Source organism: Columba livia, chromosome 21 (genome assembly GCF_036013475.1).
Source record: "Columba livia isolate bColLiv1 breed racing homer chromosome 21, bColLiv1.pat.W.v2, whole genome shotgun sequence".
NCBI lineage: Eukaryota > Metazoa > Chordata > Aves > Columbiformes > Columbidae > Columba > Columba livia.
In genome coordinates, this window is record NC_088622.1 from 940,544 (window position 1) to 964,185 (window position 23,642).

At 47.4% G+C, this 23,642-nt stretch overlaps 1 protein-coding gene across 3 annotated transcripts in view; it reads right to left on the reverse strand.

The window, feature by feature from the left end:
- The window catches only part of PRDM16 (PR/SET domain 16), a 223,021-nt gene that overhangs the window by 86,964 nt on the left and 112,415 nt on the right, over window positions 1-23,642 (reverse strand). For all 3 annotated transcript variants that reach the window (XM_065037840.1, XM_065037841.1, XM_065037838.1), the window contains exon 3: window positions 16,618-16,668. In XM_065037840.1, the coding sequence (XP_064893912.1) occupies window positions 16,618-16,668 (51 nt within the window). The remainder of the gene's footprint in view (window positions 1-16,617; window positions 16,669-23,642) is intronic.

Sequence of the window (23,642 nt, forward strand, 5' to 3'; positions counted from 1 at the left end):
TTCAGACACTCCCTGGCACAGGGTGGAGAGTTAGGAGGCTATGCCATATTTTCCTTGTTCGTTCTATGCCAGTCTCCCATACCACACATCTTTTACAGGTACGTGGGTTTGCTCCCCTTGGTTTTCCTCCTATTGCGATGAGAAATGGAGCCAACAACTCCTTGTATTCACCACGCTGGACTCTCTCTGAACCGAGAGACCCAGAACCGGCCGCAATAATACAGAATATTCTATATAATGAGAGAAAAAAAACAAAGGAAAAACAACAAACTTTCCCGCGCCGCAACCCAACTCCCCCCCCGCGCCGCCGACAGGGGGCGCCGTTGTATCGGACGGGCGCACTCGGGCAGCGGCGGCGGGGGGAACCGGGGGGCGGCGGGAGGGCGAAGCCCGCCCGCCGACCCCCCGGTTTCCCCCGCCGCCCCCCCCGCTACATTGGTCCCGTCCCCCCCATTGACCACCTGGGACCAGGTTGATGAATGGCCGGTTTATAACGCTGTCGTGCCAGTTTTGTCCTGTGGGAAATGCGCGTCTCTCTCCAAACGGCTTATTGCCAACCTGTGGCCGAGGCGATGATCAATCAAACTGATCAGATATGGCAAACGCGGTAAATGATATCAAGAAGATTTTTCTCGCCGTGTAGTTTGGGGTTAACGTGACAAATGGGGAGAAAAAATAACTTGGGGGGCAGGAGGGGGGATAGCCCATTAAATGCTGAACTTAAAAGTAGCTTTGGGAAGCAATTAACAACAGTTTCATTAACACGCACTCATATTCCCTATTCATTAAGGCAACACTGAACGCATTCCCTCGCAAAACCCTTGTATAAGCCAGAAAGAGTGTTTTTTAAACACACAGCCTAATTGTAAAGAGAAATTTAACCCCCCATGCACATCTTCAATACTCAGATACAACAGTTCTCACTGCAGGTAACGCGTCGGTTCGTGACTCATTTTCTGTCATGCGTGGCACCTGTATCACCTAAAATATAGAGAGTGGCCAATGCACAGCTTTACCTCAAAATTCTGTACAAACCATTAAAGAAAACAGCAAAATCTGTATTAAGACAGGTGCTCAGGAAAACCAGAGAATGGTTCAGTCCTAGGGAGCTGAGCTGCATCAAGCTTTGAGGTTTCGAGTGTTCTGGTGCTCCCGGCCAACAGGATTGTGTCCACACAACTTCCAATCTGCCTTTTCTTACATTTTCAGCAGGACACAGCACTGGAACTCAGGAAAAAGCCCCAAGTTCTACTCCCTGCTTGGCCGGTGCCTGAGTGGTTCAGCCTCAAACAGTCTTTCCACATCTCGCACTTCGGATTCTCCATCAGCCAAACGGAGACGAAGGGCCCCGTTTCTTGCAGACCATCTCCCTCACGGTTTCTCGTGGTTTTACACAGTAAGAGTCTGGACTGTCACTGAAGAGGAGCACACGCACTGCCTAACGGGATAAGGCCTTGATCCTGGGTATTTCACCGCAGCTTAAATAATCACGGTCCATACGCAGGTGTAAGCGAGGTGCTGTGCCGCTGACAGCAACGGCAAGATTTCACCTGAAAATCCCAGAGCAGAGATACACCCCAACTTGTCAAAATCCAAAAACACTTTGAGATAGTCTACTGTCAGTCAGAGCAGAGCTACCCGCAATGGTAACTCTTGCCAGAACTTCACCTCTTTGCCTTCAAAACCACGGAGAAAGTGGTGAAACTCCCTACGTTGTGCATAACCCAATGGCTTTTGTAAAGCACGCGCATGGAAATACGCTTTGGGAAACAAGATCTCGCTATGGCTCGGGTTTGTCCGTCCTTTGGGAGGGTTTTTTCAGGTCGCCCCGTCCCCGTTCACCTCCCCTGGCCTCCGGTGCAGGGCGGGCGCGGGAGGTGCCGCGGGATGCCGTGGGACCATCCGGCACATCGGCGGCTCCTGGAGCCGGCGCAGCCTCTGGCAAACATCTGATGTGACTCACTTGACTGAGTTTGTGAAAACGAAGCCTTATTTGCTAGCAAAATTAATGAGAAAAGAGTCTTCAATGAGACAAGAATTTATGGCGTCCACGGCAGCTGGCACGTACAATGACACTCAGCTGACTGTTCTTCACAGTGAAAGCAAATATTAGGGGGGAAAAGTGTGGATTTATTTTCAGAAGCATTGTCTGCTATTTCAAAATCAGGTTCATAGCTGGGTATTTTATTTTATGAAACCTTTCTCAGCTTGATGAAGGTTGAAATAAACGGGGCCTTTGCCCCCCTCACCGTACCACTGTGTTCAATGACAGCGCAACCAAATTCTGCTCTGTGGCTACAGGTCAGAGATCAGATGACACAAACAACTCAAAACGTATTTTAAATTTTGTGTTATGCTGAAAATTGAGACACACTCAAATAAATACACCGAGCAAGATATACATCCAGCATTCTCTGTCGTTACCTCCGGGAAAGCGAGGGCTGCAAATCCTTTCCCTTGAAACTCAGCTCCTAATCTGGTCACAAACAGCAACTCTTTGCCTTTCTAACACAGCAAACTGCCAGCAGAAAAGCCAGAAATGCATCAGACAATCAAAATACGTATAATGGCTACCAAACTCCGTTCTTCTCCCCCTCTCTTTTTTTAACAGATAGGTTTTAGACTCTATAATAATCACGCAGCTAAGATACAAGGTCTCTTGTTGGCAATAACCTACATGACATGACTTAGAAGGCAGGTGTTACTGTAATTAGCTATTGTTTGACTATCAAAAGTCAGAGCTGATTAAAGCCACTAAGTACAAGTGCACTATTTTATTTCAAAGAATATTATGAACTGCATGCTGGGACTCTTTCACTGCGGACCTACCTTCCGGAGTCTGCTAAGAGCCCATGCCAGCAGTAATCAAAACTAAAATCTGCATAAACCTTCAGGGTTTTAATTCAAGCAGAGCCCTTTCATTAGAAATATGTTACTTTATGAAATCTGGTCGCCAGCAAGGGGAGAAAAATGTGACTTCTTAAGAAAAGTGAATGGCATCTCTTTAGTGATTAACCCAAGATTAATGGAGGCTCCTACTGCTAGGCCTAAGTCCATTTTATTGCTAATTCATTTAGGTACTATTTCAGATGTACTTGATGAAAGTCACCTGCTAAGAAGTCATGTTTTGGCAAGCACGGATAGCCATTATGGTCAAATCCCAAATAGAATTTTTATTAAAGAAGCTTTGAAAAGTGTCTTGTATTAGTCTTTCAGAGACATACTATTTAATGTACTCAATTAGTTAAAAATTTGGGGCCCAGGTCCCTAATCAAACATTCATAAAGCTCTTTTTTTATTACTTTTTTGTCTACATGCATCTTTAGTGTTCCAGGTAGGATGAACACTGTACTAACAGGGACATTTGTGTGCAGACAAAAGAAGCAATACGGAGTCTTCCCAGGCGGTGGGTGGGCTCTGGGCTAAGTGCTCGGCTGGGGATGGAAACGCTGCCTTGGCAGAGCATCTCTTTGTTCCCCCGACCCTGCCAGGACTCGCGCAAATCATGTTCTTCAACTGCACATCATCATTTGCCTTTGGCTTGTGCATACGTTTACAACACGAGGCTTGATCTCCCAACACAAACCATTTCAGTTTTAGACTTTCCTGCAGTTTGTTCTTTTTATAAATCGGATTTCAGGAGAATTATGATTAGAGAGCACGGAAACCGCTTTGTCATGTATGTGATGTGTACGAGAGACGTTCTGCGCAGACAACCGCATCCCGGCCCAAGCTCAGCCTGGGGCGGGCTGGCTGGGCAGGCTGGCGGAGCCTGGGCAGCCCAGCTCGATTCGCGGGCAGCCCCATCTGCTGGGGTCACGATTTGGTACGTCCTCAGACCCGTGGAAACTCTACAAAAGTCACCGTGGGCTTCTAAAACACCTCCCGGAAGGGAACGTCCGACCGAAAGAGCCGCGTACGCGTGCTACCCGAGCTAACCGAATGTGCTCCCCTCGCGTGCCGGGGCGCTCGCACATGCAAATCTTGTCTGTTCAACCGTGTTTGTTCACCTCCAAAGTCCTTGGGTGATTCAAATCTGTGTCTTACTATCCTATAATACCCTTGTCTAACAGTTCTTTTTAAATGCATGTGTTAATTATCTTGCCACCGCTGTAATTTCTCCCTGTAGTCCATTAATTAAGAGGTCACAATCTAAGAGCATGTTTACCCAATAAGCTTTCTTTTTTAATTATCCTAATTGCTTGGATACTGACAAAGACTCTATCCCTCCCCTTTCTCTGAGTGGATTAGAAAACGACGTTTCAAAGCCCCACACAACGATGGTTTGTAAAACACACACATAAATATATATAGTTTTTATAACTCCACCACGTTCAAACATCAAAGGTCAACAAGACAAAAGATATTATATTTGTAGAGCTATATAAAATGAAGATACAAATTGTCCTGCATCGATTTATCGGTTAGTCTAGAACGTTATATTGGTCAGGAAAAACAGAAGCAAAACTTGTAAGGCTGCAGTGCTAGAACAAGAAGAGCTGGATGGGCACGGCTTGTTCTGTTCTGCAGCACGTCCATGGGCGCCTGCGGGGGAAAGCAAGCAGAAGAAATGAAAGAAGAAGACAATACTCTCTAACTGCACCAGAGATCAATTATTATTCCCCCATTATTGCCATTATTGCCTCCCATAGGTTGCACCATGGCAAGCTGGTCCAAATGCTTTTTTTAGCAAGGCTCAACAGACAAAATCTCCACCACTTTAAACTTTTAAACCTCTCCTTTTGTCAAACTCTTAAAAGGGAAAAGGAGCTATTTGAATTCCAGATAGGATTTTAACACAACAATTAGTAGAGGTTACGTCCAGAAAAATTACTTCTCTGTCAGAATATGAAACAACATTTGATATGTCAACTAAAGTAAATTTTTTTGTTTTAATAAAGCAAATGTCTCGTTCAGACCAGTCATCTCAGGAACTATATAACAGAAGTATAATTACTCAGAATTGCTTAGGTAAGCGTGATTGATGCATGGTAAATAGATGTTTCCAGCACTTATTGTTTCTTCCTGATGGATTAGAGGAGCTGTTTAACAGTTCATTTGACCAGTCTCTCCTGGTGTTTCTCGGGTCTGGCTGTGCCAGTCAGCACCAGCAGTTCCTGGTAGTTTAAGTCTCTTTAATAAAGATTAAGATGTCAGAGGTCCCGCATTGCACAAAATCCCAATTTTATTAACTTCTCATTATCAGCTGAAATATGAAGTGCATTTCTTTTCATCTAAAGTAAGGCACTTTCTCAAGGGAAAGAACAGATATATAATGTACATCGATGATGATCAAGGGTGCGTTTGTTCCAGCCGTGACTGATGCTGGTGAACGTTTTCTCACATGATGGGTACCACATACATCGATCTCTCTCCCTGGAAAGCGTTCAGGTATTTCACGACCGGGCCGTCACGGGGCATTAGTGAGCCGGTGGTGCTGACCCATGCGCCGGACACATCGCGGCACATGAGCCAGTCGTGTTTGCATCGGGGAGCAGCAGCACGGGGCGGAATGGCTGAACCCCAGCAGAACCCCAGGACGAGCGGCACGCAGCGCCGGTCCCAGCCCGCACTCCCTCTCCGTGCCCTGCGGCTCTGGGGAGAGCAGAAACAGCATGAACCCCTGGGACACCCATCAGAACACCGCAGGAGCGTTCGGAGTCTGCTCTGAGCAGCCCCGGGGCTGAGCCCCGGCACCATCGCTGTGAACGAGGCACAGCACAGTCACACCGCAGCACCGCCCAGCACCCGATCCGGCACGTCCCAGAGCTGTCCCTGCAGTGCCGGTGTCAGAACCGCTCACACCCAACACCCGCAGGGCAACACACACCAACAGACCCTTAAATGGGTGCTTTCCCTGTGCCACCGTTGGAGCTGCACTTTTGGAAAGCTGAGGAATTGGTGTATTTGGCACATTTTAAGGCAAGCGTTTGCCGGCCGCGCTGTTTCCCGGCCCATGCGTTGCAGGAGGCGCTGGCACCGCGTGCGTCCCAGCTCAGGGCGGCTCTGGCTGCAAATCAGCGCACAAAGAGTTAAGAGGCAGGAAGGCTCCGCTGAACCAAACACATCCTGCGAGGATCAAACCGTCCCAGCTCCGCAGCGCGGCTCTGGGGAGGGTTAAGCTCTATTACTTCTGCTCTCTGACGCTGCTAATGGCACTCTCCAACTAATTGCATTTCTATACCTATACATACGTCTAGGCAACAAATAAGCCCTTTAATCAAACAGCTTCATCTACTTCTAATTAATTCCATTTCTGTGCCTTTTTAAGAGCACAGGAACATACAAAGATACAGATGATGGAGCACGTTCTGCTGCCAGTTGACAACTTCTGCTCTGCTCAAGCCTCCCTCATGGCTCAGACTCATTCTGCCTGTGACTACCCTACACATTCCATATTTCTGCTGCTCGAGACTCAGCGGATTCGTGTCAAAGACCAAAAGTAACAAGCAGTGGCTGTGTGGAATTAGTTACAATTACCTCAGGGAACCGCTTGTGCATTTGCTTATAGATTTAGATCACTTTCTGTTTCCATCAGAAACCGTGTTGGTTTTGTCTGCGGGTGCTCAGGGGCGGGAGGAGGAGACGTTGGCATCAGCTGAGCAAACACGCTGCTTCGTGTTTGCACATCCAGACCCAGCGCAAAGTCTACGGCTCCAGGGCCACCGGCTTGGGAGGAAACGCTGATCCTCCTTCTGCATTTACCTCTTTGATAAAATAGGTCATATCAGTAAAAAGAAATCCCCCCATCAGTATTGAGGAAAGAGAAATACATATGCTGTCCGTTTCAAAGGTATGGATATGTACAAAAGGCATGATAAGTGGGTGCTGAATAGTTAGGAGTGGCAATTATCAGTTACACATATCATTATAGTCTCGCAGCTTTTCAATAGCACAGAGTTCCTAATACCATGTTTACTAGATCAGGTAAAAGGGGACTCTTAATGCTGTGCAAATATGACTTAGCGAAGGACTTTGCTTTCTCACCTATTCTTGGGCTTTTCAAACCACCATTATTAATTGGCCGGCTTATCGGTAAGTGCTGTCTGGCAGTTAAAGGATGTTTCCACCCATTGCTACGATACATAGAAACTCAGCAATGTCAGCCACAAGGACAAATAACTTCCATGTTGAAACAGAAAAATATTCTGACACCTTAAATCTTCTTTATAAAAGCAAAATGCACTTCAGCGTTAATTTCCTATCCTTTATTTCATCTGTTATTCCATATTCTGTCACCCTTGTTTTTCCTTATTACACTTAGTTCAGAACTCTGGCTTACAGTTACAAACACAGGGCTTTAAAACATAGATTTTATTTTCTTCTTTCTTTTCTCTTTCTCTGGTTTTCTGTTGTTCAGGTGTGCACAAACACACGTTTTAGAAGGCAAATCTACTCTTTCCACAGCAGGAATCTCCACTCTGTGGGCGCCGGGGAGGTGAGTCTGCAGCGCCCGGATCGGCCCTTCCCCTGCCAGCCCTCCCCAGCCACATCCACTCGAGAACGGAGAAGAATGTTTGGCCGATAAGGACTGAAAACAAAGAGCATGAAACTCCCCAGGGACCATTGGAGAAAGGCAAAAAAAGTCATCTAACCTAAGAAGAACGGCGTTCGGTGCCGCTCTCACATCTGTCCCAACGGGCCAGGCTCAGCCCCTTCACACCAGTTAACGCAATAAACGTACAAACCCCCCAAAACCCACGAGGCTGGAGGAGATCTCGGGAAGCCATCAAGGCCCCTTATTCTAAGGCAGGATTGTGTATTTCTACTCCAGCCTGGCAGGTATTTGCCTAAAACTCTGAAGAGCCTTTAGCAGCAGAATCAAGACGCTCAGCAGGTGCTGGTTTGGTATTTTTCCTAAGGAAATGGCTATTCATTTCGGTAGATAGTAAAGAAAAGTCAAACTAATATCTGATGTGCTGTGTTAGCACAAGAAGGGGGGCAGCGTGTAAGCACAGCAATGCAGGTGAGCTGTTCCAGGTGAGTGAGCAAAGCGGGGAGAAGGGCTGGAACCCGGGGCCGGTGCGGAAACACACACAGGCCGCTCCAGCGGGAAGAGCCACCAACCCCGGCCGTGGCAGCTCAGTGCGGGACACGTTTCAGCATCACGGCGAGCACCAGACTGACACAGCAGAGACACGGCATGACAGTGAATGAATGAATCACCGGCATGCGAGTTTGTTATTCACAATATTTACCCTTCACTTCCTATCTAGTCCTCCCCTAAAATCTGCTTGTTATGCCAACCATATCTACGTTTGCAGTTCTGCTCTGTTATGGAAGAATCCATTTAGATACACTGCAAGAAAAGGTCCTTGCTCTTTAATTCTCCGACACCTCTGTGAGAAGAAAACACTCAAACCTTGTCCGGCTCTAAAGCATTTCTGAACTTTCAGAAACTTCCTTTTCACATTATTTATGTACTTAAGCCTCTAACACACCAAGGCTTTGGCTGGCATTACAAACCGAACAGAGAAAATACAAGGAAACCTATTTCTTGGGTATTTCCAGCCCAGTTAGTGTGAGGAATTAGAATAAAGGTACTACTGAATATCACGGAATTGCTGATTTCTAATAATTATTTTTCCCTCAAAACTGCCCTCTGAAAAATAAATTGGGTCTTTTGTTCAGAAGACATACTTTATAATCTCATAAAAACCTCATCTAATCTAAACCCCCATCCAACTGGCGTCGTCAAAATATACTGCGCTCCTGGAAGGCGCGTGGGACAGCCGCCACATCCTCACCGCTCGGCAGCCCCTTGATAAACTTCTAGAGCAAAACTGGGAGGAAAAAAAAAAAAGGCATTTTTTGCGTTGCTATGATATCTATATTTAACTACAGGTCACTGGCAGCCAGTTTCCTGCTTTTTGGCTTTTCTTTTTCTGCTTTTAAAGCAGCAGCAGAGGTGTGAGGAGCCACCTTCAAGTCGCTCTCGCTGCTCCTCACCCCCTTCCCTTCCTTTCCCCTTCCCTTCCCTTCCCTTCCCTTCCCTTCCCTTCCCTTCCCTTCCCTTCCCTTCCCTTCCCTTCCCTTCCCTTCCCTTCCCTTCCCTTCCCTTCCCTTCCCTTCCCTTCCCTTCCCTTCCCTTCCCTTCCCCCTTCCCCCTTCCCTTTCCCCTTCCCTTTCCCTTTCCCCTTCCCTTTCCCCTTCCCCTTCCTTTCCTTTGCCCCCCAATTACCATCCAGGCTTTTCCTTCCAGCCAGTGAGCTCTAACGGGCCTCCTGCCTGATCTATATTCTCTTTAATAGCTGCACAATGCGATTAACCCAACACTGCGCACACCTCGAGCTCCCAGATTACATTAATAGAACCATCTGGCTCCTGTAATGTACGTAACATATACAATAAACCCCGATTCTGAGTTTCGCCTGTCCCGCCGGTGGGTATCACCAGGCTGTGGAAATGGCGGGGGCAGCAGCGTCGCCCCCACGTCCCCCCCGTTAACACACGGCTCTGAAATCCCAGAGGCCATCATTCCCAAATTTGTGATGTTTTGTCTACTCCAGTGATTTAAGGTTTGTCAGAAAATGTCAGAAAGGCCACGAGGCCAAGGGCTTCCTGACGACGGAGGATTTTCTTTCACATGACCTTCCTGAGGTTGATTTTGGGCTCCAGACAGCGCTGCCTTCAGCTCTGACAGGGGCCGGCTGGCAGCAGATTCATGGCCATCTCTGGGGCATTCTGGCATTTTTAAACTGAGGAGAGGCTGTAATACCTCCTAATCATCCGCAATATTATTTCCCTAGTAATCGCCTTCCAGGCGCTACATAAACGCCAGCCTTTCAGCCTGCAGCTCGTTCAAGAGCGTGTGCTCAAAGGTATGCAAACAATTAAAAACATGTCTTGGTTCAAACGAATAAGTGTGTATGTAGGGGATTTTTAATTTAACGTATGATACTACATGTGTTTTTTCAACAAGGAATCGTTAATTATCTGTCCACTTAGAGGCAAGCAGGATTATGAGAGAAGCGTTAAAACTGCTCTCGCGTGCTTGTGACCATTATCACACGCACAGAGAGCTCGCTCCCCAGGATATGTGGGTTCCACACTATTTAGCTATTTAAAAGTTTATGACTTTCAAATTTGTGCACGTCTTTAGCATAACTGATGTCCCAACCAGTCTCCGTTACTGGGTTGCTCTGGAGAAGCCTGAGGCCGGCAGCAGGTCCCGGTACCCGCGGTACCCGGTGATGCTGAGCACCCACCACGCTGCTGGGAACACCCACCGGCGGGACAGGGGGTGGGCTGGACCACCTACAGCAACAGGAACACAACGAACTGTTCCACCAGCTCGCTAATGGATTGCCACTGCTGCCCTAACGAGACGAGGTCGCACTGATGCTGAAATACGACATTGATTATAAATTACTAGTGGAGGGGTCTGGGCTTTTCTACTGCTTGAGCAGAGCACTGGTTGGGCACAGGGGTTAAACGGGGCAGCAACTGGACTTGACTCTGCTGCTCACACTTCAGAGACATGGCAGATCACTGATCCAAGCCAACAGATCACCCATCCAACCCAACAGATGATAACCCATCCAAGCCAACAGATCACCGATCCAACCCAACTTGCAGAAAGCTCAGCTGGTTTTGTGAGGAACTCGGGGCCACCACAAGCCCGTGTGTCCGTGGTTGAGGCGCATCAGGTGAAGACAAGGTGACCTCTTGTAACCGGCTGTGCCGGTTAAACGGACGCTTACCTTAGGAGACACTGCTGAGCAGAGATGCGTGTTGTTCACAACAACTTGTATAAATAGCTCAATGATAATTTCGGACACGTTCCTCTCAGCTATAGCAATTCACTTATTCAAGAAAATAAGACAGCAGATTATAAATCAGTGCTAATGGTAAACTGTCATTAACCGCCCCAATCACCTGTAGGTGCTGCTGGAGCTCCTGGGACAGGGGGCTGTGTGGGACACGTTATGTGGGACACACACGCCATGTGGGACACGTGTGGGACACGCTGCTCACCCCTCCAGCGACACGCGTGGCCACATCTCCACGCTCTGGAGATCCAGACAGAGCAAACTCAACACAGCCCCCCAAAACCCGCCCTGAGTCACGGGTTCCAAACCCCAGAGACCCTCCTGCAGTCACTCAGACACACACTACACAACCAAGCCCAAACGTATGCATCACACAAACTAAACGTACTATGTTATTCCTGCAAAATAATTTAACCGTCACTTTCTTTGCCGACTTTTCTGTGCCAGCCTTACACCTTTTTTTCACTTTACATGCTTCATTTCAGCAAAATCAAGGATGCAAACTTCTTAGAAGTACTTAGTTTCCATGGCAACCTAAGCTGACCGCAACATTATTGTTCTCAAGAGGGAACTGACTTTACTATATGTTCATTCACTGAATTAATGGACTCCTGGTTCTTTTATTAGCAGCTCTCTAACAATGGAAAGAGAGAATTGTTATAAAAAAGACTCTCAGACAACTGTCCACTCCTTTGTCCAGGGCTTATTGGAATGACGCAAGTCTATTCAAGAAAAGATTATAAAAATCAACTCGGAGCTGCCTCTGTTTGTGGCAGCTAAACATACCTTTATTTCCTAGAGATACAACCTATAAAACAAGCACATTAAAGCCCTTTTTCTGCAACAGTAACCGTCAGGCAGTGATGATGCTGGACCTGGCTCTGATAAGCGGGTGTTGTTGCCCATCTCTGGAGCTGGTGAAGCCCCGTTAACCTCCCGTTTCGGTCGCTGTGCTGCGCTGCCTCCGAGCTCCCAACAGCCTGGTACGTTTTATAAGAACGTGCTCTCCTTTGTAAGCCACATTTAAGCACACAAAAGCAGGTGATGTTTTTAAAATAAATCAGTCTGGTTAATACTGTAAATTCCCAGTCCATACGAAGACTTTTAAAACCACTAAAACTTGGGGCTGATTCTTCAACATACACAAATAAAATATGAATATCCACTGAAATTTGGATTTTTAAATATTTAGTGACAGTTTTAGAACACCTTTTATTGGACATAGATGAGAAATATACTCGTCATATACATTGAGTGCAGAAATGCTAGCGTGTTTTGTGCCAAGAGCTGCGGACCCAGGGCGCGGGGCCACTCGAAGCCGTGTTGCGGGTGCTGCGACGGCCCGTGCTGCGGGTGCTGCGACGGCCCGTGCTGCGGGTGCTGCGACGGCCCGTGCTGCGGGTGCTGCCACAGCCCGTGCTGCGGGTGCTGCGACAGCCCGTGCTGCGGGTGCTGCGACGGCCCGTGCTACGGGTGCTGCGACGGCCCGTGCTGCGGGTGCTGTGACAGCCCGTGCTGCGGGTGCTGCGACAGCCCATGCTGCGAGTGCTGTGACAGCCCGTGCTGCGGGTGCTGCGACGGCCCGTGCTGCGGGTGCTGCGACAGCCCGTGCTGCGGGTGCTGTGGCCGCGGGGCACGTGGCCCGGCCAGTAATTGCTCTACAAAAGACAGTCCACAGTCGCCTGCTCCTCTCCAACCACCCTCCTGAGCGCTCATTGCGCTCTGATTTCTGCCTCCGCCGGGTCATCACTCATCAGCCCCGCGGGTCCCGCGGGACGGCCCGGCCAGACCTTTCCCCAGCCCCGGCTGCCAGGGGCCATTTCTGACGGCCCGTGATATAGAAAATGTCTTCACAGCAACCCAGGGGGACAAACTGTGCTTATAATACCCAAATAATCATTTTGCAAATTATCATAATTATCAATCAATCATCTTGTGTGAACAATGTGTTTCTGAAGTATCAGATGGTTCCTGTGACCTGTAGCATTTTCTATATAATAATAAACCCGGAGAGATTTATGGCCCCAACCCGCTTCCTATCTGCAGTAACAAAACATGGGCTGGTTTTTACTTTTGTCTCAGGAATAAGAGCTTTCCACCTACCCCGCTTCCCTCTTCACTACTTGATGCTATTGAAGAGGTCAAGATTTCTAATCCCACCCACTTTCTAACAGCAACTTTATTTTTTAAAAGGTCTGTGTGATTTGGGAGTGGAGAATAAATTACTGCGCTGAATACACTACTCTCAGTTTATAGTGTCATCAGCATTATATTACCCAGTTCTAGTATTTTGCAATGTGAGTACGAAGTCAGCCAAAGAGGGGAAAAAACTGGTTTTGTCTTCAGTATTTCTTGTTGTTTTTGTACAATACCAGATTGAATCCGACTCTTTTGAAGCCGATAGCATCTCCCGCTCCCCGTGCAGCACATTCTTGTTAATGGATAAATTCAAGCTCTCGAGAAAGTCAAAGCATAAATTTAAAGCCTTTTGCCAAATGCCTATCCTATTGGATTTTGATAAGATGGCTATTGAGCTTTAATAATGTCTTCTATCCTTTTTCAGCTGGCCCTTAACATGTCCCTTTATTTGTCCCTAAAGCCTCTTCAGCGATGCCTTTTTATTAGCAGTCTCTCAGCCTGCTCTCAGGGGAGACAGGGTCGACAAGAGTGATAGATAGATAACTCTATAGATTATCTCCCACAGATGTTTTCTCTCCAGTAGCCCCTCAGGCCATTCCCTCTAAGTAAACAGAAACTAAATAGAGGGGCTGCAGCAGAGAGAGTCCCCAGGTCCCTCGTCCCCGCGGGCAGACCCGTCCTGGCTGCCAGCAGAGCGGCCCCAGCGCCATCCGCAGAGCGCCCGGCGCCAAACACCCAGCGCTGCTCCCCACGTCCTCTGCGCTCTCACAGGAAAATCAGCATGACAATGAAAATAACAATAATGAGCTTTTTTCTTACCCCCCCAATGTATTAAATGCAGCGGAGAAGCTTAAAAAATCAGAGCAACAGAGCACGTGAGCTGCTCTCAGCAAAACCAACAGCCTGCAGGAAGGTGCCCTGGAGAGAAGGTGTTTGGGAATACGGGACCCTGTCCCACAGGTACAGCTGAATCTCCTATTTTAGCATTACTTGAAAGTAATCACTTAAAAGGTGACTCTCCTATTTTAGCATTATTTTCACAAGCAACTACTTAAAATCAAACAACCAGGATGAAGAGCTGATGTCAATTTGTGCAAGTTAAACTAAATATCAGCAAGCGAAGGAGATATAAGGAAAAGCTGGTAGGCGTACACCATGTTTTAGTCTCCAGCACAGCACATTTCCAGACACGGAAAAATGACCCTGGATGTAGGTGCTTTCATAATATTGCTAGAGATCTTCGTTCTTGCGAGACAACCACTAACAAGCAAACCAACCTCCTGGTGCTGGTGGTCCCAGCAGAAATAACAGTAATGCAAACTGAAAAATAGGGGACATAGTGGGAAAATACTTCTTGCTTTGCTCCAAGCAAAAAAGCAGAGGCCTGCTTTATTATATGATAGACAGTAGTGCCTGCTACGCTGCGTCTGCAGACTTTTCACTGCCTTGCAGTTTATGAACATTTCCATGATAGAGCAGATTTTTTCCTGGCACGTTAACAGCAGAAATAACCGCGGGGGCAGTTTTTAAGCAGAGATCGTGTCCGCGCATCTTCCCGCACCTGGCGCTTCCATCGCGCTTCCCTTCCTGGCTCCGTGTTCCCACTCTCTGCAGGTTTTCTCTCCGCTCGGGAGCTCTGTCTGACCGTCCCTGTCCCTGTCCCTGTCCCGTGGCTCCGCGTCTCTGCCCGGCTCCTGCCTCCCACCACAGCCACATCTGTCTCCAGTCACCTTCCCACCACCGACTTATCTCTGAAGGAACTGGAATAAATTGAAGTCAAATCTCCACTCCTGTGTCTCCAGGGCGATGGCAACCGAATGATTCAGAGAGGCTGGGAAGGGAGATGATCTCCCCGGAGGGTTTTGTACCACCGGAGCAAAATGCTGCGGTGCTCCTTACAAACAATCCTAAGATGCTACGGAAATCAGACAGAATGATTTCTCATTCTTTCTTTTCCATTTTCTGCTGTCTAGCAGTGGTCTTTTCACAAGCCATAAAGTTTAGACTTGAACTCTTTACCTTACTGCTCTGACCTTTCTTACCCCCGCTGTAAAACCCTACTGCCCATCCTTCCATAAATTTATCACCTCATAAACTCCACTACTGCTTCTCCACACCGCATTTAAAGACAGCAGTGGAAGGCCGGTCTTTCTCCTCTTGTCCAATATCATAATTGTCCAGTGTTATACCTGCTGGACAGGACAATATTTCAGTACACGCTATTTTTCAAAAACTGGTAGTTTTTGCAACATTCTCCTTCAAAACTGAAGCACTGAAGTTTAAATACAAACCCACGTATTGACCATATAAAGCTGAGGGTTTAACGTTTCCTTCCACCCTTGTTTCATACAAAGCCTCCTCTCTTTAGGGTAACGCGCATTCTGCGGGAAGGGATGTAGAATTTATTTGTGATGTTGTAATTAAAGACTGAGGAAGCGATAGCTGAGCAGGGCGAGCATGGAGAATCGACTCCATCCCCGTGCTGTGGCAGCGAGAACCTGCCACCTCGTCACCACGGCTGTGGGACAAAGGGATCCCACAGGGCAGAGCGAACCCCACATGAGTTATGGGGCTGGAGAAGGTAAAAAGTTCAGCAGGATTGCGATGGGTGCCCTGCAAGGTCAGGGGATGGTCAAAGGACGTTTCTTGTTGGTCGCCTGGCTTCCTACAATAAAAGCTTATTTTTCTCGACACGGTAAGAATCGAACGGTCCATACCAGACATGGGTCTAAGTATCTTTTTCCAAACTAACTTGGGAGCCTGACAAGGATTATATTTCACTTTGGCAGAGTGAAACGAGTGCTTCCCGTCAGCTTTTGGAGTGAAGAAACAGCACCGGAGCCTCGATGGGTGGATAACAACGGCACGTGTCGCCAGTTCCATTTAAAATACTTTCCACTTTCAAAACCTCCTGTTTTCTAAACACGACCACGAACACCCATCACAAGACAGTTGCGTACGAACAGAATTACAGCAGGCTCATTATTCCAAGAGGGCTGAGCCACCTCCGGACACCCGCGCGGCTCTGGTCAAACAGGACTCGGAACTCTTCGCTTTAGAAGCCGTTCAGCAGCAGCCACGGAAACCACGTCAGTTCAGGGGTACCGCAACAACCCCCGCGAACAGCAGCCTGGCTACCGGCAAACGCCGAGCTGGGGCTGAGCGCAGCTACTGCGCACGAGTTTGTACAGCTGGGCTGTATTTGGAACACATTTTTCTCTGGTCAGTATTATAGTTTAAGCATCGTAACGTGATGAAAAGCACCGGTAATACATCATCTGAGTTAAATTTTATCCTTTCATATATCTATTCCCTTTCCCTTGGATTTCACATAAGCCACATTACATAGTGGACTGACCTCTAAAAATTTAGCACTTCTAACAAAGGATCAACATTTTCTTTTACTGGAAAAGAGGTAACTGAGGTTTTGCGATTTGGACTGGCAGCTGTTCCTATTGTAGCTGAATCCAGGAACACTTCAAACTGTTCTTTTATTTTTCATAAATACCGGAGTCACAAAAAGACAGAAAAATACGCCAAAAGAACCACAAAACTGAATCCAAAAACGCAACAGCAAATATTGGAAAGCTTTTACAACGCTGTTGGGATACACACCTTTGTTCAAGAGGAAGAAGAGGAAAAGTGTTTAGGTGCATTGCAAAGCCAGGCAGTAAAACAACGTGCGTAAGATTGATCCGTATCCTACCTTTTTGACATTGCCCTCCTGGGAGGTCACCTCGGCATCAGTCAGTATTTGCTATGAGAAAAAACAAAACAGGAAAAAAATAAGTTGAACTGCAACTAAGAATGTTATAAAATAAAAAATATTATTATTATTATTACTATTGTTGCTGTTATTGTATTTAAACGCCAAAACTCTAAACTACAACAGAGTGATGCAGACGTTTTGTTAGTTAGATGGAAGGATTACACCAGAACTACTACTGTATTCTCACACGCATTTTAAGGTTTCTGTAGCTTCTGTAAACAGTTTCTCTAGGTTTGGGCGACGGGCACACGTGTTGCCTTTCCCAGGGCGGCGATGCGGAGCACGGGGGACCCGCCGCGCAGCGGCTGCACCCCGGGCTGGGGGCGGGATGCTGCGGCACCTCGGGGAGCTCCCTAATTCCTCCTCCAGCAGAGGTGTGGGGACACAAGTCATTAAAACGCTGCTGGCTCTACCTCAGATTAGCTCCAGGTCAGCGGGCATTGGGGCAGGTCAAGCACCTCAACTTTGTTCCGCAGCGGATACCCCGTCAGGGTAAACACCGACTCCACGCAGTGGCCGGACGCCGAGGATTTAAGCAATTTCACCGGCCCCGGTGGCATCTTGGGTGTCTGAGTTTAAATGTGCTCAGGTGCGGGGGGGGTCAAGGGGCTCGGGACTGCCAGGCCCAGCAAGCCCTGCTGGCTGGCAAAGCGTGGGGGAAAATGCTCTGAAATGCAAGGAAACCCAAGATAAAACTAGAATCGTACATAGCCAAGGAACCTTACCTAAAACAAATAAACCAACCCCCCCACACAGCAAAGGAAAGGGCCGAGCCCCCCCCGGTGTAAACGGAGCCGATCCTCACAAACTGCAGGAGCCCGGTGCCCCCAGCCGCCGGGGGTTTGGCACGAGGGGCCTGGGCGGCCTCGCCGTGCCCGGGTGAGACGGACCAACATCCCAACTGCAAACATGTCAGCAAATACCTGCAGGCTCAGCTGTAATAACAACCTGTCATGTTCGGAATGGTCAGAACCCTAAAGCATTCTGTATTTTACAACAGCTCTAATAGATACTGAAATTGTGGTTTAGAAAGCAGCTGAAAGCAAACAGGAGCGAGAGGTGAGCGCCGGAGCAGTGCAAACCTGCGTGTCCTGCGCTCGCACACGCACCCGCTGAAACCTCACCCCCAGTCACCCACGTTAAACACCCACCCTGCACAGTTCGCACCGCATTGTTGGGATTGCTGCCCCATTACCTGCTCAGGGACCAGCAACGACCCCCAAAGCCTCTTCAGAGTCAGGCCATGAAGCTTTCAGAGCTGTAACATAAACAGGCCTGTGCTGCGTGACCTAAAAGCCTCCAAATGAAGACACCTAAAGGCAATTATTACATGCAAAAAAAATCTTTCAATACAATTGGTTGAGTATGTGCATTCAGAGTGCATAATCCACCCGTTCAACACGACCATAAACGTAGAGGGGGAAAAAAATCAAAATGAAGTGCAAATTGGGCTGTGGTGTAGTCCTATATAAACAGCCTTAAGAGTCAGGAATTCCTGAGTCTGAATCTAAACGCCAACACAAGCTTCCTTGTGTTGGTTTGGACAGATCTGCTCCAGGGGAAAGTTCTGCTTCCCAACCTGTATTTTTTTCCCTTCAGTTCATAGGTGATCCCAAACTTCAAAATTCTTAGGAGAACAGAATTTCCGTACAAAGTATTTCACACCGGAGGTGTCTGAGGGACGTGGAGGTGAGGTTCTTGGGGACATGGGTTAGCGCTGGACTGGGCACTGCTGGGTTAATGGTTGGACTCAATGATCTTAAAGGTCTTTTCCAACCAAAACAATTCTACGATTCCGTATTCAAAACAGGTGCTTCTACAGAAAAGCATCAGTGCTGTTTACCTAGCGGTTCATTCAGAATATTGCAAAACAGCTGATTTTTGATGAGATGAAATAGTTTTGCAGTTTCCTTCTGTTACAGAACTGGGGAAACAAGCCCCAACTTCATGAAGCATTTTAGTGTTGATGGCCTCATCTCCCCACGCCCACAGTTTGACGAGGTTTTGGTGTTTGGAGGGTGTGGGTTGTGTCTGTGCAGGGGCAGAGGATGGAACCCAAATCCTCCTGCTGACAATCACTGCTGGAGCCGCCAAGGAACCGCTAGAATCACGTCACTGTGATGGACGTACCAACGCGGTGATGGACGTAACAACACCATGATGGACATACCAACACCATAATGGACGTACCAACACCATGATGGACGTACCAACACCATGATGGACGTACCAACACCATGATGGACGTACCAGCACCATGATGGACGTACCAGCACCATGATGGACGTACCAACACCATGATGGACGTACCAACGCGGTGATGGGCATATCAACACCATGATGGACATACCAACACCATGATGGACATACCAGCACCATGATGGACATACCAACACCATGATGGACGTACCAACGCGGTGATGGACGTACCAACACCATGATGGACGTACCAACACCATGATGGACATACCAACACCATGATGGACATACCAACACCATGATGGACGTACCAACACGGTGATGGATGCACCAACACCGTGATGGATGTACCAACACGGTGATGTATGTACCACTAACTATCACACGAGAAAGGCAGAGAAAGGGAAACTGAGTACCAGATGCGATGTTTATTAATAAGAATAACAAAAGATACTTTGAAAATCTACTCATCGGGTAGTTTTAGCTCAGGCTGGACTTCATCTTATGCGAGTGTCGCAAGATTAAATATAGTGCTTGACGTCTACAGCGGGCTGCACTTTCGCAGTTAACACAGATGTTCTTAAATGTACTCAAAATTTACACCATATGCTGTTTCTATCAACTGATATGTTGATTTTAGCCAAAGGAAAGACAACGTGTCAGCAGCAGCCGCGTCAGAGCGCCCGGTGCGGCGGGAATGGCTGGAGGTGTCATCCCCTCCAACCGGGACCAGGGCCCTGCCTTTCACTCCTGGATCCAGAGAACTGGTGGCAACAGAACCCTGACTTAGCTACATCAGTTCGGGATGTGCTATAATTTTTGCAAAGCCTCCCGAATGTATACTAAACATGTCAAGTAACACCATGTGATTCTTTTTGAAAAACAGTTTACAAGCTGGCATTCTCCAGCTGCAGTTAACCCTAATTTGATTACATTACTGAGACAGATCACAATGAGCTTATGTAAATAGTAACGTTATCCATTCATTCCCTGAGCTCAGATAAACTGTCATTAAAAAGGGGGCACAAAACAACGCACACCACAGAAGTTAAACAGGCTTGATGCATTCAGCAAACCCCGGCGGCGAAGACGACAGAAAGAACCTGCCCCTGTTGGATCACTGGGAATCTTGATTTTTAACAAGTATTTCCATGGCTGTTCCAAGCTGGAAACAGAAGAGAACACCCAATAATTCCGCACAAGTCAGTATGCGGATAACAGCACTTGTTTCAATAACTTGTTCTTTGTCATCATCTGATTCTTTAGCAAGACCTCAGCGCACCACTGTTGCAGTCAGTAAGATCTAAAGCCAAGCAAGCACCTCGGCGTTCCAATCCGTGCCCAGGGATCTGCACGATCCCCCGGCGCACGAGTGAACAATGTGACACCAGAGCAAATATTTCCTTCCCTCTGGTCATTATGGGCTTTAAAAAACACACCCAGCACCCAGCCCAGCCCAGCCCAGTGACCACATCCCCATCCACATCCCCATCGGCATCCGCATCCCCATCGGCACCAGCATTGGTACCCGCATCCCCATCAGCATCCGCATCCCCATTGGCATTGGCACCCCCATCCCCAGGACACGACTCCAGGGCTTTCTGCACCTCTGCTCCAATTTGGCTCAAAAGAGAATGTTGTTGTTAAGCTACAAATCTGGTCCTTCATAATTGCCATTAATTATTATTCCTTTAAAAGTTTTATCTTGCGAAGTCTGGAGAACACTGGCCCCGACCCAGTGGGCACCGGAGTGAGCGGTATCTGAAAAAGGAATTATCAGAAGGATGAGCAGGATCTGGAACAGCTCACATGGGCTCGTCCAGGGCCAAGTGTAAGCCAGATATTAAACTTGGCATTGAGGGGCTGGAACAGCCTGTAAAGCTCATCAGCCCTGCAAGAGCTGCGCCACAGTGACGCTCTTTCACAGCACAGCCAGAAGAAGGAACCCCCAGAAAACCATTTCAGCACTTAAGAATTTTTCTATTAGCTGGATTTTTAGAATGCAGGGATTTTATAGCACTTTCTGGGCAGCAATTTACCAAAATTTCACATTTTCTATAGTAAGTAAATTCGTGAACCTATCAGCTCCAGGAAATTTTCTATATCCTGCTTTGGGAATTTGCAATGAATGTGCCTGGAATGAAGAGGAAAGGGAGGAAAGCTCCTGTCTGCGAGGGAGAATCGCCTTCCCTGCGGAAGGAGATGAACAGCACGGCCCTGACTGGCAACAAACAAGCCGAGGGCTGAAAAGAGTATAAAGAATAAACCAAGCATTCACTGCTAAGGGCAACCCCGGCACAACTGGGAACACTGCGGAGCGGCCAAACCGCGGCTGCGGAGCAGGACCGGCCTGCACGGCTCTTATAACCAGGAACTCCTGTTTGCCACCTTCCGGGAGAACAAACCGCAGTTTGCGGAGGTGAATCACTCCAGGCTGTTGCAAAGGGTGTTCAAAAGGAACATCTTTAGCCATCTTTTAGTAAGAAATAACAGCTTCTTATCACACAGAACAAACTTCCGTGCATCCAGAGAGGCGCAGGGAAACGCCAGGAGTAGTTAATGTGAAGAAAAATGAATGTCAAACATTAAAAATGCGTTTAAGAACAAAGACTGTGAGAAAGAAGATAAACACGCAATTTACATACGTGGTATCGCAACGTGTGTATCTCTTTTTAAAGACGTGACTCCTCCACGACATTGTGATCCAGTTCAACTGCAAACACCAGGAAGTTAAACAGAGTCTAATGGAGAGAACTTGTAATAACTTCAATAAGCTGAGGACTTGAGACTTTCAGCCAAGACAAATACGAGAGGGTACTGATTACTAAATGTCACCGTTTCTCTTGCCAAGCACTCAGGGACTGGTGATAGGAGAGTATTAAATATAATCTCACAGTCTTTAGGGGCTCTTTGATTTTATATTGCATTCTTATCAGGTTCTTAAAGTCCAGTGTTAATAAGCACGAGAAATGCACTTGATAGGTTGGCAGTTTTGCTAAAGGAAAATGCATTTCCTTCATTACATGCGTTCCTTGGATCCCAGTTGGAGATGCATTTCCCCTTCATACGGTGCCACATCCAACCTCCCTCTGCCTTTTATCTCCAGCAACCCAAGAGCCCCTTCAGCAACCACCTCTGTACTGTTACTGTTCGGAGCAAATAGTGCTCAACAGCTACAGAAACGAGACCTCGAAGGGCCCCGAGCAGGCGGACACGGACACGGACACGGTGCGCACCCGCAGCCCCTTCGCAGCATCCGGGGAGCTCCCAAACAAGAGCGAGTCCCAATTAATAATAAGAGCCTCCAAATCTTCTGTCCAGTGTTTTGTTCACTTCTTGAAACACCAGAAAATAAATATGTAACAGTATACATGAGAAAAAAAAAAGGTTTAAACTACTATCTTCTTTTTAAAATACCCTTACAAATATTATCTTCAACTCCCTTTTTCTTGAAGAGAAATTCCATTATAAAACTGAATTCCAACAAGATGAGAGGGACACTTCTCTGTGCCTAGCGCTGAGCAGTAGGTGCAGTCTGAGGATTAAAACACAAGTTGTAAGTATTGAATGGTATCTGTATTTACTCAGTTTGTTCCTCGTGAAACCCGGGAACACGCCGAGCAGACTTGGGCGCTAAATAAACTGGAGCTCGGCTGACACCACGTGCTCCTGAAGCAGCTGCAGCCTCCTCTGAGCACAGCGAGCATGGAGCAGGATGGGAGCCGGGTCGGCAGCTCCGCATTCTGCCTGCACACAGCTACACAATCACTTAATGTATCTGGAGCTATTTATTAGCGGGGCAAAAAATCATCTTGAAGAGTGAAGTGTCATGTTTTGGTTAAGAGATAAAGCTCTGCTGTGTGCAGCAACGTGCATGGACCGGGCGGGCAGCTTCGGTCATCTACGATCCATCTATCTTCTGTTCTCGACCCTTTTTAGTTATAAAAATGACCTTGATATTGACAGAATAATATAAATGAACTTCCCCTCTACTTCATATATTGATAACCTGTTTGTTAAGATGATCAGTAATAATCGTAAGTAAAAAAAGAGAGACCATGCATCTTGCTGTAATGGCAACGCTGACACGCACTTGGTCTGACGTATGGGGACCTCTGGGCCCGGCTCAGGAGCTCGTGCTGCAGATTAAAGCTCAGCCTTCCTATCCCGGACACACCGACACGGAAATCCACACGTCCCCCTTCTGCCACTTGTCCTCAAGACGTGTTGCTGCTCCAACACAGAGAAGCATTTACTCTGAACCGGGACGTGAACCTGGCGAGGAATTCCTTGTGGGAATGTTCTGTGCAAGGAAAGAGAACAACAGAGGGACAGAAAGGGCACCTTGTCCTCCTTTACTCTGAAGTAATATTAAGCAAATGATCCTCTCCATAAAGAAAAGTGAATAGGGAATTATTCTGTGGACTAACTTCAGACATGAGCACAATCAGTTTCTTACCAGACAAGCACACGGTGGTGTTTTATCTGAATTGATAGGGGGTGCCAGGTGAGTTCCCTTCTAAGAGCCGTAGAAACAATCTCAGACAGAACTGGATAATATTATGCTTGGAATTATAACATTGTGTTTGGAAAAGGACGATATTTTATTTAATCAGCCAGACAGAGAGTGGGTGGCAATTTCAATGCACTCTCTAAAGACAGGGATTCAGAGACTCCAAACGGAAAGAAGTTCCTGGGCTGTTGGGAGGCTGCTGGTGCCTTGCACAGGTGGGAATCTGTGCTTGGAGTGTCCAAGGGCATGA